The 16450-nt window shown below is 37.1% G+C and overlaps 1 protein-coding gene across 1 annotated transcript in view; it reads left to right on the top strand.

The window, feature by feature from the left end:
- TDRD5 (tudor domain containing 5) overlaps positions 1–15476 on the top strand; it is an 89256-nt gene extending 73780 nt beyond the window's left edge. Inside the window, exons 14-17 of the mRNA XM_007448536.1 lie at positions 3647–3829; positions 4594–4737; positions 10549–10759; positions 15202–15476. Coding sequence (XP_007448598.1) covers positions 3647–3829; positions 4594–4737; positions 10549–10759; positions 15202–15476 — 813 coding nt within the window. The remainder of the gene's footprint in view (positions 1–3646; positions 3830–4593; positions 4738–10548; positions 10760–15201) is intronic.
- Positions 15477–16450: the final 974 nt, after the last annotated feature.

The following is a 16450-nucleotide window of genomic DNA, read 5'->3' as shown; positions in this document are numbered from 1 at the left end:
TTTCTTCTTTTGCTCATTTCCCTTGTGATTTGATGACTATCTTTAGTGTTATGTTTGGATTCCTTTCTCTTTGTGTATATCTATTATAGAGTTTTGGTTTGGGGTTATCATGAGGTTTATATATAACTAACTCTCCCCCTTTTCCTCCCTCCCTATCCCTGTCTTTCTCTCTGTATGTGTGTATGTATATGTGTGTATATATATATACATATACACACACACATATATGTAAAGTTTTAAAAGCATATATATATAGTTATTTTAAGTTGCTCATCTCAAGTTCAAACACACTGTAACAACCCTGCAGTTTTACTCCCTCCCCCTACCTCACATATAGTGTTTTTTGACATCATATTTTACATCTTTCTCTTTTATGTATCTCTTAACTACTTATTGTGGTTATAGATTATTTTACTACTTTTATCTTTTAACCTTCCTATTAGCTTTATAAGTAGTTGATCTACTACCTTTACCATATGTTTGCTTTTACCAATGAGATTTTCCTTTTATAATTTTTATATGTCTAGTTGTGGTCTTTTCTGCTTAGAGAAGTCCCTTTAACATTTCTTGTAAAACTGATGCTGAACTCTTTTGGCTTTTGCTTGTCTTTAAAACTCTTTATCTCTCCTTCAAATCTGAATTATAGCCTTACTGGATAGAGTATTCTTGGTTGTAGACATATATCATTCCACTCCCTTCTGGCCTGCAAAGTTTCGGCTGAGAAGTCAGCTGATAGTCTTATGGGAGTTCTCTTATATGTAACTAGTTGCTTTTCTCTCTCTGCTTTTAAGGTTCTCTCTTTATCTTTAATTTCTATCATTTTAATTATAATGTATCTTGGTGTGGACCTCTAGGTTCATCTTGTTTGGGACTCTTTGTGATTCCTGGACCTGGATATCTGTTTCCTTTCCCAAATTAGGGAAGTTTTCAGCTATTTACATCTTCAGGTAAGTTCTCTGCCCATTTCTCTCTCTTTCTTCTCTTTCCAGGACCCCTGTATAATGTGAATGTTAGCATGCTTGATGTCCCAGAGGTCTCTTATTAAACTATCCTCATTTTAAAAAATTATTTTTTTCTGTTCAGTTTGGGTAATTTCCACTACTCTGTCTTCCAGTTTGCTGATATGTTTCTCTGTATCATATAATCTACCGTTGATATTCCAGTGTATTTTTTATTTCCGTTATTGTATTCTTCAACTCTGTTTGGGTCTTCTTTATATTTTATAATTCTTTGTTAAACTTCTCACTGTGTTCATCCATTCTTCTTCTGCATTTGTTGAGCATACTTATGATCATTACCTTAAACTCTTTATTAGGTAAATTGCTTATATCCACTTCACTTAGTTCCTTTCCTAGGGTTTTGTCTTATTCCTTCATGTGGAACATATTCCTCTTTTTCATTTTGCCTAATTCTCTGTGTTTATATCTAAGTATTGGGTTAGTTTGTTCCATATCCTGCTCTTGGAAAGTGGCCTTATATAGGAGACGTCATGTGGGGCCCAGCAGCACACTCCCCTTTGGTCACCAGAGCTATATTCTATAGGGATGCCCCGATGTGGGCTGCATGGGCCCTTCTGTTGTGACTGGGCCCACTACTGTGGGTGCACTGGTAGTCAAGGCTGGCTCTCAGCCTGGTTGGTTGCCAGGCCCTGCCTTGTGTGGTGGCTTGGGCCAGGTTCTGAGTTGACTGGTTCTGCGGTGCCAGTCTGCTGGTGGTGGAGCTGGTTTCCAGCACAGCTGGCTGCATGGTTCTGGGTGTCCCAGGGCTGGTTCCAGCCTGCAGGTGGGAAGGGTTAGGTCCAGGCACAACAATCTGAATTTTAATTCGTATGCTTAGTCCATTTACATTTAATAAAATTATCAATATGTTTTGATTTTTAGGTCTACCATTTTATTATTTTTCTATTCATTTCCCCAGCTTTTCATTCCTTTGCTCTTCCTTTCTTCTTTTAGTATTACTGTTTTTTGGTAGTATTCTTTTATTATTTAGCATTCTTCTTTAGTAGCCTATTTTAATTTACTTATTACATTTTCATTGTATACGTATAGTTTTGTACTGATTACTCTAGGAATTACAATATACACCTTTGGCTTTTCACAGTGGACTTAATCAATATTTAACACTTCAAGTGGAATGTAGGTATCTTACTACCATATAGGTCTTTACCCCTTTCCACCTTCTTTATTTTCTACTATGTATAATAACTATGTATATTGAGAATTTATAATGTTATATTTTTTGCTTTCCATCTTCAAACATTCTGAAAAATTCAAGAGGGGAATAGTCTATTATATTTACCCAGATATCTACTTTTTCTGTTGCTCTTCCTTTATTTCTGATATTCCAAGTTTCCTTCTGGTATCATCTCCTTTCTATTCAAAGAACTCCCTTTAGTGATTCTTTTAGGGCAAGTCTGTGGAAAACAAATTATTTTTGTTTTCTTCATTGAGAATATATTTATTTCATCTTCATTCTTAAAGGATGCTTTTGCTGGATGTAGAATTCTAGGTTGCCAGTTCTTTTCTTTCAACCCTTTAAAAATTCCATTTCACTTCCTCTAGCTTTCATGTTTTCTGATACAAGATGTGCAGTGTTGAAATTGTTGTTCCACTATAATAATGTGTAATTTTTCTTTGGCTTCATTCAGGATATTTGTTTGTCTTTAGTTTTCACCATGTTGATCGTAATCTATGCAGGCACGAATTTCTTTGAGTTTATCCTGTTTGAGTTTTGCTAAGCTTTTCGAATCTGTAGGTCTGTGTCTCCCCAAACCAAATTTGGGAAGTTTTCAGACATATTTCTTCAAGTAACTTTTCTGCACTGCATTCTTTCTCTTCTTCTTCTTGGACTTTGACAACACAAATGTTAAACCTTTTGGTATTGTCCCATAGTTCCCTGAGGCTCTATTTTTGTGTGTATGTTTGTTTGTTTTCCCAATTTTTTTCTCAGTTGTTCAGACTGGATAATCAGATTGGATCTATCTTCAAGTCTGTGGATTCTTTACTCTCATCTCTGTCTTGCTATCAAAAAGAGAGTGACAGAGCTCTATATTCAGTATAAAACAACCCTTCATTTAATTCTACTGTTTTTATTATATACTTGCACCGTCCTCAGCTTTACCCTCCAGAAGACCTCTAGTCTTCCAGCAGGAGGAAGAGGTGTAGTTTCCTGGGTTTTTTAAATAGGGGAGGGTACCTGGAGATCTAACTGCTTCTTACACAGACTTTTAATGAGAGCTCTTATTTTCATTCCCACTTTACACCCTCAATTCCAAAAACTCTGTAGGAGCAATTCCTGAACTTTCACAGTATTTATGGTATAAATTTGGGTTGACTCTCAGTTTCTCCTGCTCCAAGCTCAGGATTCTCAGGACTGCGTAATAAGTTGCCAGTTGTCTGATTTCCTGTATCCAGAACATAGGTGATGTTTTCTCCTTTTACATTCTCTTTGACCATAAGTTTATACCTTAAATTATTTTATTTTGGTGATGTGTCAGGAGAGAGAGAGAGTAATAAATTATGTACTCAAACTGCCATCTTTACCTGAAGTTAGGAAAAATTTTAAACCTAAATTTCAAAATGTATCCATACATTAAAGTATGGAACCATAAATTAAAGTTTTATTTTTGTCACCTGATACATTCTAGGATGAGATTCCCACTGGAATGCCATGCCTGGAGTCAGTAACCATAGGTGATGATATATGGGATGAGAACTGGATACCTTTGCAGGCTGGAATGGGAGAAGGAAGTGATGCTGCCTCCCACTTATCTACCTCAAGACTTGGTGGAAAGAAACCATATTCATCATGTAAAGAAATGCCACAGAAGGTTAGCTCCTTGGGAAAACATAAAGCATATCACTACTGCAAAAGGAAATATTAATGTAATTGTCTAAGCCTCAAAAAAGCTATGCATTCTGCATTTCATAGGGATTAATAAGACAATAATTCAGAAGAATGTATTCCCACCCCCACCCCCCCACCAAATATGGTACTGTTAGGGATGGGGGCAGGATGAAGCAGGGGAGAGTAAACCATGGACTTATTGTGGCTATCTATCCTATCAATCATTATGATCTTTGTTTTACCATTGGCACCTAGTCACAGCCTTAGGATCTAGAAATAAACAGTTTTCCCTAATTTAATTTTTATTGCATTGCCTTGTAATATTATGCCTGGAGCTCTGCAGTGAGTATATTTACTAATATTGGGCCCTATATATTTAAATTTTAATTTATTTTCCACCAGATATTAGAAAGAAGAAATATCAACACTTAAGTTGCCCCTTGTTATTTGTGCCATTTAAATACTGGATGATCATGAAAATCATCTAACCATGAAAACAGTATTGGAGAAAATACTACAAAGAGAGTTGTGTTTTTTTAAGGTGATCTGTGTATTCAGAGGAATTCAGTGTATTGGGCATGAACCAGTGAAGCAAGGGGGAAAACTCACGCTGATATAGAAAGTTAATAAATATCTTTTCTTGTTGAGTATACATTGCCTGTTTGCCTTTACCTTGCCCAGGTTATCCTCCATTTGGATCATATGGCACTATATCTCAGTTGATTGTTGCAATTTTTTTCTCTATAGGATTGGTGTTTTTCTACACCCAAAGATATATGGGATGATTCATGGCAGCCTTCAGGCCTTGTGAGTGGGAAGGAAGTAGAAGTTCAAAAACCAGAAGGACTGGGTGCTCAAGAAAAAAATAGTGGCACAACCAGAATTCAAAATGTAAACGTCTAACGAATGTTATTGTTACAAGTTTTCATGAGGAAATACTTTCATTTCTAGAAAGTAAAATTCTGGTTAATGATCCCTCTCTTAGCATTTGGTACAATACATATACATAAAAATGTATGTTTATTTAAAAATAAATTTCAGTTAACTTACTGTAGTTATTCATCTCTCCAGAAAAAAATTCTGAGACTAGAATTAAAAGATTGATTAAGCCTCTACGTTAGGGATAGGGAAAACAGGTATTTTCACTTAATCATAAATTTTAAGTTCTGTATCTGTCCTATCATCTAGGCCAGTTTTTTTCTTTTTGTTGCTTTGGCAGAAAACACTAACCCTGGAGCAAAATCCGTTTCCTTTGTGTTTCTCCATCCTGAAAACAGCAGGACTATTTGTGTGAATTGTGAAATTTGCCTAACGGTCTCTGTACTTTTGTGCATTACATTGAAAATGAAGGACTCAAGTCTAGGAGAATTGTTGAAAAGCAGATTTGTGGAAGATGAACCTTCTGAGTGATACATTTTCTACAGAATATGGTTACTTTGCATGAGATCATTGATAAAAGTATGCTGCATTACATAGAACAGTCTGTTCCAGAAATGTAGGTTACTTAAAGCACAGATTTGGCTTTAGGATAAAATAAACTTTTATATTTTGTTTCTCAGGTAGTTTTTCTTTAAGATATAATAGCTTTATTGAACTATAACTCACATACCATGTAATTCACTTAAAGTTTGCAATTCAAATAACTTTTAGTATACACAGACTTGTGCAACCACATGTATAATCCATTTTAGAACATTTTCATCACCCCTTCAGAAAAAAACCACTATCCCTTTGGTATCTGGGTAATGCTGGCATTGTAAAATGAGTTTGGGAGTGTTCAGTTTTTTGGAAGACTTTGAGAAGAATTGGTATTAATTATTCTTTAAATGTTCAGTAGAATTTTACCAGTGAAGCCATCTTATCTTGTGTTTTTCTTTGTTGGGAGGTTTTTGATTACTGATTCAATTTCATTACTAGTAATCTGTCTGTTCAGATTTTCTATTTCTTCCTAATTCAGTCTTGCAAGACTGTATGTTTCTAAGAATTTATCCATTTCTTTCAGGTTATCCAGTTTGTTTGTGTACAGTTGTTTGTAATGGTCTGTTAAAATCCTTTTCAATTCTGTGGCATTAGTTGTAATGTTTTTTCTTTTCTGATATCATTTGAGTCTTTTTTCTTCATTAGTCTAGCTAAAGGTTTCTCAGTTTTGTTTATATTTTCAATATATAAAACAACTCTTAGTTTCATTGATTTTTTAATTTTCTCTATTTCATTTATTTCTGCTCCAATTTTTACGATTTCCTTCTGCTAACTTTGGTCTTAGTTTGTTCTTCTTTTCTTATTCCTTAAGGTGTAAAATTGAGTTGTTTGAGATCTTTCTTCCTTTTTTAATGTGTTTTTAATGTTTTATTGCTAGAAACATCCCTCTTAATTCTTCCTTTGCTGCATCCCATAAATTTTGGTATACTGTGTGTTTTCATTTTTGTCTGTCTCAGAATATTTTCTAATTACCTTTGATCTTTTTTGACCCATTGATTGTTCAGGAGTATGATGTTTAATTTCTCATATTTCTGACTTTAATCTTCCTTTTTGATGGATCTTCTCAATGAGTATTGAATAATAGGTTGGCACTGTTTTCTTTCAATACTTTGAAGATGTCATTCCTTTATGTTCTGGCTTCTGTTGAATTGCCAGCTGTCAGTTACCATTGCTCCTTTGAAGGTATGCCTTCTTTTCCCCCTCTGGCTTCTTTTAAGATTTTTCTGTCTTTTGCTTTCAGCATTTTGATAATTATATATCTAGATGTGATTTCCTTTGGATTTATTCTGCATATGTATCACTGAGCTTATTAAATCAGCAGATTGATACTGTTCATCAGTTTTAGAAAATTCTGGTCCACTTATCTAATCAAACACTGCTTCTGCCTCATTATCTCTCTCCTTTCCTGCTGGCATTTCAGTTCTACGTATGTTAGAACTTTTGGCTGAGTCCCACTTGGGCTGTTTTCTTGTTCACTCTCTTTTTTGCTTTTGCAATGCCTCTGTTTGGAGGTTTTATATTGATTATTCCAGTGCACTAGCCCTGTCTTCTACAGGATCCAGTCTGCTGTTAAACCCACACGTTGAGCTCTTAATTTCAAACATATTATTTTCCAGTTCTAGAATGTCCATTTGATTCTTTATTTTATGGATTCCAGTTCTCCGTTTAAATTCTCCATATTTTCCTCAGTTTTGTCTGTAACTTCCATTTTCTTGAGCATGTTAATCATAGTTACTTTAAAGTTTTTCACAGATAATTTCAATATCTGAATTACCTTTGAGTGTGTTCTTACTGTCTTTTTTCTCTATTTGATCTTGTGATTTGATCCTGTTATGGGCATTCAGGGGAGGGGAAAGACAGGCGGAGCATACCTCGTGGTTCTTTTTAATTGAATGTTGAACATTATGGAATTTAGAGAGGCTCTGGATGAGATAGCTTCCTCCAAAGAGGGATCAGTTGTCTAGTGGCTGGCAGATACCAGCCAGTCACCTTCACACATATTGAGGCTTGGTTTAGGTTTGGTGAGGACTGCTGTATTTCACTTTTGTCCCTAGTCCTTGAGTGTGGCTCTTACTCCTAAAGCATGATTCTTTGGAGATCTCAGCTGAAAGCCTGAGGAGTTTGTCAAAGCTCCTCTGCATTCGTGGGGCTCAGACTCCATCCTCTGTCTCCTCAACTTAATTGAGATATAATATACATACCATACAGTTCACCCGCTTAAAGTGTACAATTCAACGGCTTTTAGTATATTCACTAGTTTACTAGCATATTGTGCCTCCATCATCACCATAAGAATTTCAGAACATTTTCATTATCTCAAAAAGAAACCCTGCATTCTTCAGCTGTCACCCCCACCCAATCTCCCCAACCCTCTTCCTCCCAGGCAACCACTCATCTTACTTTCTCTATTGATTTACTTATTCTTCAGGACATTTCATATAATTGGAATCAATACAGTGTGTGGCCTTTTGTGTCTGGCTTCTTAGCGTAATGTTCTCGAGGTTCATCATGTTGTATCATGTATCAGTACTTTACTTCTTTTTATGGCTGAATAATCCATTGTATGGATAGGCCACGTTTTGTTTATCCATGTATCAGCTGATGGACATTTGAGTTGTTTCTGTTTTTCTGCTATTATGAATAATGCTGCTGTGACATTTGTGTATGTGTTTTTATGTGGACATACGTTTTCAGTTTTCTTAGGTATATACCTAAGAGTTGAATGGCTGTGTCCTATAGTAACTCTGTGTTTAGTGTTTTGAGGAATTGCCAGACTTTTCCAAGCAGTTGCACCATTTTACACTCCCACCATCAATATAAGAGTGTTCCAATTTGTCCACATCTTTGCCAACACTTGCTATTATCTAGTTTAAAAAATTATAGGGGGCTTCCCTGGTGGCGCAGTGGTTGAGAGTCCGCCTGCCCCAGTCCGGGAGGATCCCACATGCCGCAGAGCGGCTGGGCCCGTGGGCCATGGCCACTGGGCCTGCGCGTCCGGAGCCTGTGCTCTGCAACGGGAGAGGCCACAACAGTGAGAGGCCTGCGTACCGCAAAAAAAAAAAAAATCATAGCCATCCTAGTGGGCATGAAGTTGTATGTTATTGTGGTTTGTGGCTATGCTTTTGATTGCATAAGTTAATGTTTCAGAAATCATGAACATGTTTCTTGAAAATCTGCCACTAACCTCTGGTTCCATAAAGATATATTTTCAGACAACTATGAGGGAGTCAGTAGTTGATAACTACAGAGGGATAAATCTGGTAGAGCAATGTTTCTCAAACTATAATGTTCATACAGATCACCTGAGAATCTTGTGAAAATGCAGATTCTGATTGAGCAGATCTGGTATGGGGACTGAGGTTCTCCATGTCTTACAAGCTTCTAGGTGATGCTGAAGCTGCTTGATGGTGAATCACATTTTGAGCAGCAGCACTCTAAACCACTGTTTAGAGGAAGAGAGTCTTACTTTTCAATTAAGTGCTTAAGTTGACCACAGGTACTTGCTTTCAGTACTGGCATACACTTTTAGAAGGCATTCACCTATGTTCTGTTTTTCCAGTGTGAAAAGCTGTCAGAGTGCATTTAAATATGTTTTAACAATTTGTCTTTCTTCAAAATCATATTTATCAGGAAAGAAAAAAAGATACAGCTTTTAAAAAAACTGTTTCTGATTTTGATTTTGTTAAGCTACTGAAAATAGGCAGCAGGGCTTAGTGTAAAAAACACCTTTCTGGGAGTTCTGTAATCTGTGGCTTAGTCTTTACCACAAGTTTGAACAAGTTGGCTTTTGGGCCCTTAGTTTATCCATCTACAAGGACTGATTTGGATTAATGATCTTTCCAGCTCTAAAAGTTTGCCATATTAATATTTACTTAATTATCACTGAAGTTTTATTGAAAGAACCTCATTTTCAGTGAGAATAAACTTGAAGGGTAGCTAAAGCACATACATGAAGTTGCATAAATTAAGCAAAAAATTGAGTCCAGCTCTTTGCTCTCCTGAAGTAGCATATTGTATGGCAGGATAGCTATGTGGACTTTTAGAGTTTTCATTTTTGCTGCCAAATAAAGGGGCACAGCCATTTGTATATGACATAATTATATATCAGTCACACCCATGCCAGCCATGTTTGAAAATGAACAAGGTGTTTCCTAATGGAAGAAAAAAAGGAATGCCAGCTGATATTAAATGTCTACTCCACAGCCTGAAGAACACACAGAGTTACATTTTCTGTTTGTATAAATTTTGTTTCAGTTTACCCTGGGCAGATCCCAGGCTGTAAGCCACTTAGGTCGGTTCATTACGGCCTGGTCCTGATGGGGCCCACTTGATCATCAGTGCCGGTTAGTTAGCATCACAGAAGACAAATTCTCTGAGTCACTGTAAACTGTAGCTATTTCAGCAGCGACTCTGTGGTAGGATATAGGATCTATTGATTAAAACTTGGCACTTCATTCGCTTTAGCCCAAATCGAGGCTTTGTTTGGGAAATTCACCTTTTCCTCTCAAACCCTGATTCTTGGTACTCCATTTTGTCACTTCTTCTGAGGAGCCCTCCTTTAAGTCCTTTGTGTTCTCCTAGCATGTTTTTGATGCTGCGGAATGTAGTTAATGCCTTCTTCATGGCCACCTGGAGCACGTGTACTGTTTCCCTAGCCAAGGACTGTGAGCTCCTTAGGGACAGGGATCGTATTTACTGGGAGGCGGTGTGATGGAGCAGAGAGAACATAGGCTAGCCTGAGTTCATCTCTCTGCCTTGTCGCTTACTGGTTGACATTGGATAACTTGGTAAGCCTCTTGTAAAAAAGCATCATGCTAAGTAAAGGAAGCGGTAATAAAGAAGATGTAACAACACCTAACCTAGAAAAACGTTCTGATGTTTCATTGAAGAAACACATGCCAAGAACCTAGCATTGTGCCTGACAATGAGTGCTCAGTGAATGTTATTTCTCTCATTTCCTGCCGTTCTTCCTTGGCAGCCCTCAGTACCATGTTTGCTCATAATATGCATTCAATACATGCTTCTTGAATTTATGGTCACTAAGTTAGAGGAGGACTTGTTTTCCAGAGAGTATCTAGATTTTTAAAAGTGGGGAGTTTTATTTATTAATTATGATATGAAAATATTCTTTTGTATATAAGTAAGGAAACAAATAGACTTAATTCTTACTGTTGAACTAACAGTTACTTTTCATGCTTTTGCCCCATTTTCCCCATTCTGTAGCAACCACACTTAAAGAGTTCCTCAGATTCTCCCACGTTGCCCGAATTGGAGGAGTTCTACATCTCTCTTATCCAGTCACAGCAGTCAGCAGAAGGTGGCCAGTTTGAGCCTAGCAGCATTGAGACTTGTCCAAAGCAAATTCAGCTGTCCACAGCAGCGCTCAACTCAACTCCTGCAGTGGTCAATTCCTCACAAAAACACTCTGGTTCAGGTAGGTTGACATACAGTTGACAAATGCAGTGGTTTGCCATGTTGTTAAAAACCTTCATTTATCTTTTCAGAACATGACTTGAAAAATTGCTGATGTTAGCATTGTTAGCATTTGTCTGAACTCCTCCAACTGTTCCCTTTCACTTTGCCACTCTTCTTTTTTTTCTGCAATTTGGGGGGTGGCGGGGTCAGGTTTATGCACAGTAAAACTTGCCAGTTTTTAAGTGTACAATGCTGAGTTCTGACAAATGTGTACAGTCTTGTAATAAGCACCACAGTCATGATAATAGAATATTTCCGTCAGTCTAAAAGGCTTCCTCATATCCTTTTGCAGTCATTCCCTCCCCCTACTTTCTGGCTTCTGGCATGTTACTTTTCCTTTTCTAGAATTTCATATAAAGGGAGTCATACAGTATGTAGTTTTTATGTCTGATTTCTTTCATTTAGCGTGATTTTTAGAGATTCATTTATGTTGTTGCTGGTGGCTAAAGTTTGTTCCTATTCATTGTTGAGTAGTACCCAGTTGTATGGAAATACCACAATTTGTTTATCTGTTCACCAGATTACAGACATCTGGATTGTTTCCAGATTTGGGCCATTATGAATAAAGCTGCTGTGAGTGTCCACATACAGCTCTTTGTGTAGACATATGTTTTTTATTTCTATTCAGCAAGTACCTTGGAGTGGAATTGCTGGGTCATATGCTAACTGCATGTTTAACTTTTTTTTTTTTAAATAAATCTATTTATTTATTTATTTATTTTTGGCTGCGTTGGGTCTTTGTTGCTGTGCGTGGGCTTTCTCTAGTTGTAGCGAGTGGGGGCTACTCTTTGTTGCAGTGCACAGGCTTCTCATTGCAGTGGCTTCTCTTGTTGCGGAGCATGGTCTGTAAGTGTGCGGGCTTCAGTAGTTGTGGCACACAGGCTCAGTAGTTGTGGCTCGCGGGCTCTTGCGCTCAGGCTCAGTAGTTGTGGTGCATGGGCTTAGTTACTCTGTGGCACATGGGATCTTCCCGGGCCAGTGATGGAACCTGTGTCCCCTGCATTGGCAGGTGGATTCTTAACTACTGCACCACCAGGGAAGCCACTGTTTAACTTTTTAAGAACTGCTAAAATGTTTTCCAAAGTGGCTGAACCATTTGATAATTCACACCAGCGATATACGTTAAGTTCTGATTGCTTCATCTTCTTGGCAACATATTATATCACCAGTCTTTTAAAATTTTACCATTCTAGTGGGTGTGTGGTGGTATCTTATTGTGGTTTTAATTTACATTTCCCTATTTGCCAGTGATGTTGACTATGTTTTCATGTGTTTATGTACCATCTGTATATTTTCTTTATTGAATTGCCTGTTCAAGTATTTGTGCATTTTTATTGGATTATCTTCTTTTTATTGATTTGTAAAAATTCTTTATTCTGGATACAAAACGTTTGTCAGATTCATCTGTTGCAAATATTTCAGGTATGTGGCTTGCCTTTTCATTTCCGTAACAGCATCCTTGGAAGAGCAAAAGTTTTCCTTTTGATGAAATCAGATTTGTTGATTTTTTTCCTTTATAGTTTGAACTTTTTGTGTCCTATTTAGAAATCTTTCCTAACTCAAGTAACTAAGACTTTCTCTTACATTTTCTTATAAAAGTTCTATAGTTTTAGGTCCTGCATTAGGTCTGTGATCCAGTTCGTTAATTTTTGTGTATGGTGTGATGTAAGGATCACTGTTTATTTTGATTACATATAATTATTCAGCTGTTTCAGTATGATTTATTGAAAAGACTGTCCTTTCTCCGTTAAACTGCCTTGATGTCTTTGTCAAAAGCCAGTTAAGTTGTATATGTGAGGATCTATTTCTGGACTTTCATTCTGTTCTATTACTATTACATCTGCCTTTATACCACTGTCTTGATTTTTGTGGCTTTATAATAAGTCTTGAAATAATATAAATTTGTTCTTTTTCAAATTGTTTTGGCTATTCTAGGTCATATTCCATATGAACTTTAGGATTAGTTTAATTTCTACTGAAAGCCTGCTAAAAGTTTTTGGGGGATTTTTTTTTAATCTCTAGATCAAGTTGGGGAGAAGTGACATGTTAACAATATTGAGTCTTCTGATCTATGAGCATAATATAACCTTTTCTTGTTCAGTGTTTAATATGTTCTTTTCCCATCCAGTATATCTTTCATCTCAGAAGTTCAATTTATAATCTCTAGGGTTTGGTTTGGGTCTTTTTTATATCTTCCATCTTTCTCTTCAGCATACGCATCATTCACTTCTTGAATACTTGGAATGTTCTTATGACAGCTATTTTAATACCCTTGTCTTGTCATATGTATCATTCCTGCATTCTGTCATCTGTCATTTCTGAATTGGCTTCTACTGATTGGTTTTTCTCCTAATTACAAGTCATATTTTTCTGCTTCTTTGTGTATCTGGTAATTTTTTATTGGATGGCAGATGCTGAATTATATATTGTTGCTGAATCTCTTTTTCTTCCTTCCTTCCCTCCCTCCCTGCTGTCTATGTATAATTTATTGGGGGTGGGTGGGAATGTAATTAAATTACCTGAATTTGGTTTGATTATTTCTGTGTTTATTTTAGGTTTCATTAGGCTGATTTAGAAAAGCCTTAAGTCTGTTGGCCCTGCTAGGCAGTACCTTTCTGAGGGTATTGATGGGACTTGATGTCCTATGTGTTAGGATGTCTTTACACTGTAGCTGCTGGGGACACAAACTATTTTGCCCCAGTATAAAATGCCTAGTGTTTGTTCTGCCTACTCCTTTCAGGTAGGTTTTCTCCCTGGCCTTGGTGGTCCCCTCACATAAGTGAGCCAGATCGCTACCCAGCCTAAGACTCAAAGTGACCACTGCAGGTCTCCAGCTTCTTCTCTCTCTGCAGCTGCCTCTTCACTTGTACTTTTCCCCCACGAATTCCGGACACCTGGCCTCCATAAATTCCAAACTCTGTCTTCTCAGCACAGGGAGACCTCCAGGCTCAATGTGGACTCTCCCTCCCTGTACTGCAGCCTGGGCATTATTTTGACAGTGAGCTCAGGCACTTGTAGGGCTCACTTTGTTTCCCGTCTCTCAGGGAGCACTGTCCTCTGAGCTTGTTGTTCAGTGTCTGAAAGCTGTTGTTTTATATACTTTGTCCAGTTTTTCAGTTGTTTAAAGCAGGAGAGATTATTTTTCAATCCCTGTTTAATTAGCATCATGTCTGGAAGCAGAAGTTTTGCTACTCTTTTAAATTCTTTCATCGTGTGTCCCTGCTTTCATGTTTTTATACCTTTTAAAATCTGAGCTCACCAACGACTTCCTGTAAAGCCCCATTATTTCACTAGAACTCACTGTCTCTTTTCCACTCTAGTGGGCATTAATTATAGTCGCGGTCAGAGTTTTACTTTTTAGAATACCCTGTAAAATTCTCCTTAATTTAATTTATCATAAATATATGGCACATGTACCACATGCTACTGCTGCTAGATGCTAAAGATGCAAAATAAGATATTAGATTATGCCTGATATTTTTCTGAATTTTTGAAATCTGTAATTTTAAGGTCTAGAGCGGTGCTTTTCAGAATGTAGTCAGCATACCGGTACTAGTCTGTGAAGCATTTGTGATGATGGACAACACAATAGTACATTGTTTAGCTCCCCTAGATTTTCTTTTTTCCTAAAGGAGGACTTTCTTGAAGGAAGCAGTGTGTTGGTTTATATGTTGGCAAAAGCTCCTTCTCTCATTGCAGGCAGGTTCAAACAATTCATAGACCAGCTCCTTCAGTAGCCCTGGTCTAGAGTACACATGTGAGGATGCTAGTATCCACTTCCGTGGCTATTAAGAACTCTCGGCATGGAGTTCCCAGCAGTTTATTCCATTGAAAAGATTATTTCTTCTTAGTTAAACTAATTCCCAAGGAATTCCTTTTGTGGCTAATAATTGGCTTTTGGAATTTCTTGGCAAACACAGTTAATGTTAATTAATGTTAATTTTCATTTTTATGGTCAGTTTGGTCAGTTTTGTTTTTATGCTGGCAGACTTGGAATTGGAACCACTTTCGCAATAGAGAAGGCCCGTGGGACACCATTTTGCTCACTGCTGAGAGGAGGAAGTAAGGGAGCTTAAGGATTCTTCCCTGGAATTGGAATTATATCCAATTAATTTTTTTGATGTCCTAGAAAGAGATCTTGCCTCCCTTATTCACAAGTAGATATTTTTTCCTCTCTTCTTTGCCCTCATCCTGACAAGATTTATTTTATCTCAGTGCATGATCCCCCATTCTCATCTCCTTTCCTTTTTTTGACTGGTTTCTGAGTCTCTTCATCTCTGATTTGCCACTGGTAATTGGCACCACCTAACCAGAAGATGGTTGTAACACACGTTAGTAAAGATCTAGAATGGGAGAGTGTGAGAACCTCTTGAAAAGACCTGTGTTTTCTTTCTTTTTCAGTGGAAAGCTCTCCAGAGAGCCTAGAGAATGAAGATTTTTCTAGTAGCCATGCTATTACAGTTTTCAAAGATAAGAGTCAGGGAGCCATGGACCAGCTGTCTTTGATTTTGTCTCCTGAGCACCAGATTTCTCAGAAGCTCTACATTCCTCGAAGCACAGCCACTGCTGCCTTAGGAGCTGCTGCGCGGCTCGCCACATCCAGGAGCCTCCTGCACTGGTACCCCAGTGTGAAAAGGATGGAAGCATGGGAGAGCAGGGAGGAAAAAATTAACTAGATACTTAGGGCCTGGTGACCTCCCAGGCCAAAAGAGAAGGAGGTATTGAAACAAAGTAGTATTTTGATAGTTGATACTTTTGTCTTTCTGTGTGACTCTTTGTTAGCTTTGTTATGCGAACATTCCACTTTGTTGTGTAAGTATTGATGTTTAATGTTAATTTTCATTTTTATGGATGTTTCTTTTTCTGTGTGGTTTTGTTCACCTTTGTTCAATGTAGTAGTTTAAAGGAGTTTTTGTGTTTCTATAAATGTTTTTGTTTTTTCTTTTAACATCTTTATTGGGGTATAATTGCTTTACAATGGTGTGTTAGTTTCTGTTTTTATAACAAAGTGTATAAATGTTTTTCTTGTATATATCATGACTGATAAATGTAAACTGAAAAACTAATGTTTTGTGATCCATATGTAGTAAGACAAAAATTCTCACATCCCTATCTCCAGAAAAAGGATGTCTGAATTTTAAGGCTGCCTTTTCTCATTTGAAAACGTCTATATCATAGAGAGAATCAAGGGCTCCAATCTTTACCATCATTATTTCTTTGAAATACTAGGATCAGTAAGAAAATCCACACCATGAAGCTTTGGTCATCTGAACCCTTTTACATTTAAAAAAAATTAAGCTATCTTTCAATATAGGCAATTTCTTGAAGACTGACAACAAAATTATAGAGACCGATTGTTGAAACTTAGCTGAGCCACCTCTGTAAGTCATCATAGTTCCCTGCAGCCTTAATGTAACAATAGTTAAACAGTGGTATTGTTTAAGCATTTATATAACATGATGTTCTCTGAAGTCCAATTTATTATGTGACATTCTGTTTAGCTCATAGTATAAACCATCAGGAGAAAAGACTGAAAGGTGAAATTAAAGAATGTGAGTGATACACATTTCTTTGTGCTAAAATACCAGACTTATACCCAAATGTAAAAGATCCAATACAGAAGCATTTCTTAGTGGTAAAATCAGGGAAA

This window comes from Lipotes vexillifer, unplaced genomic scaffold, assembly GCF_000442215.2.
Source record: "Lipotes vexillifer unplaced genomic scaffold, Lipotes_vexillifer_v1.1 scaffold76, whole genome shotgun sequence".
Taxonomy (NCBI): Eukaryota; Metazoa; Chordata; class Mammalia; order Artiodactyla; family Lipotidae; genus Lipotes; species Lipotes vexillifer.
This window is presented reverse-complemented; position numbering and strand designations above follow the sequence as displayed.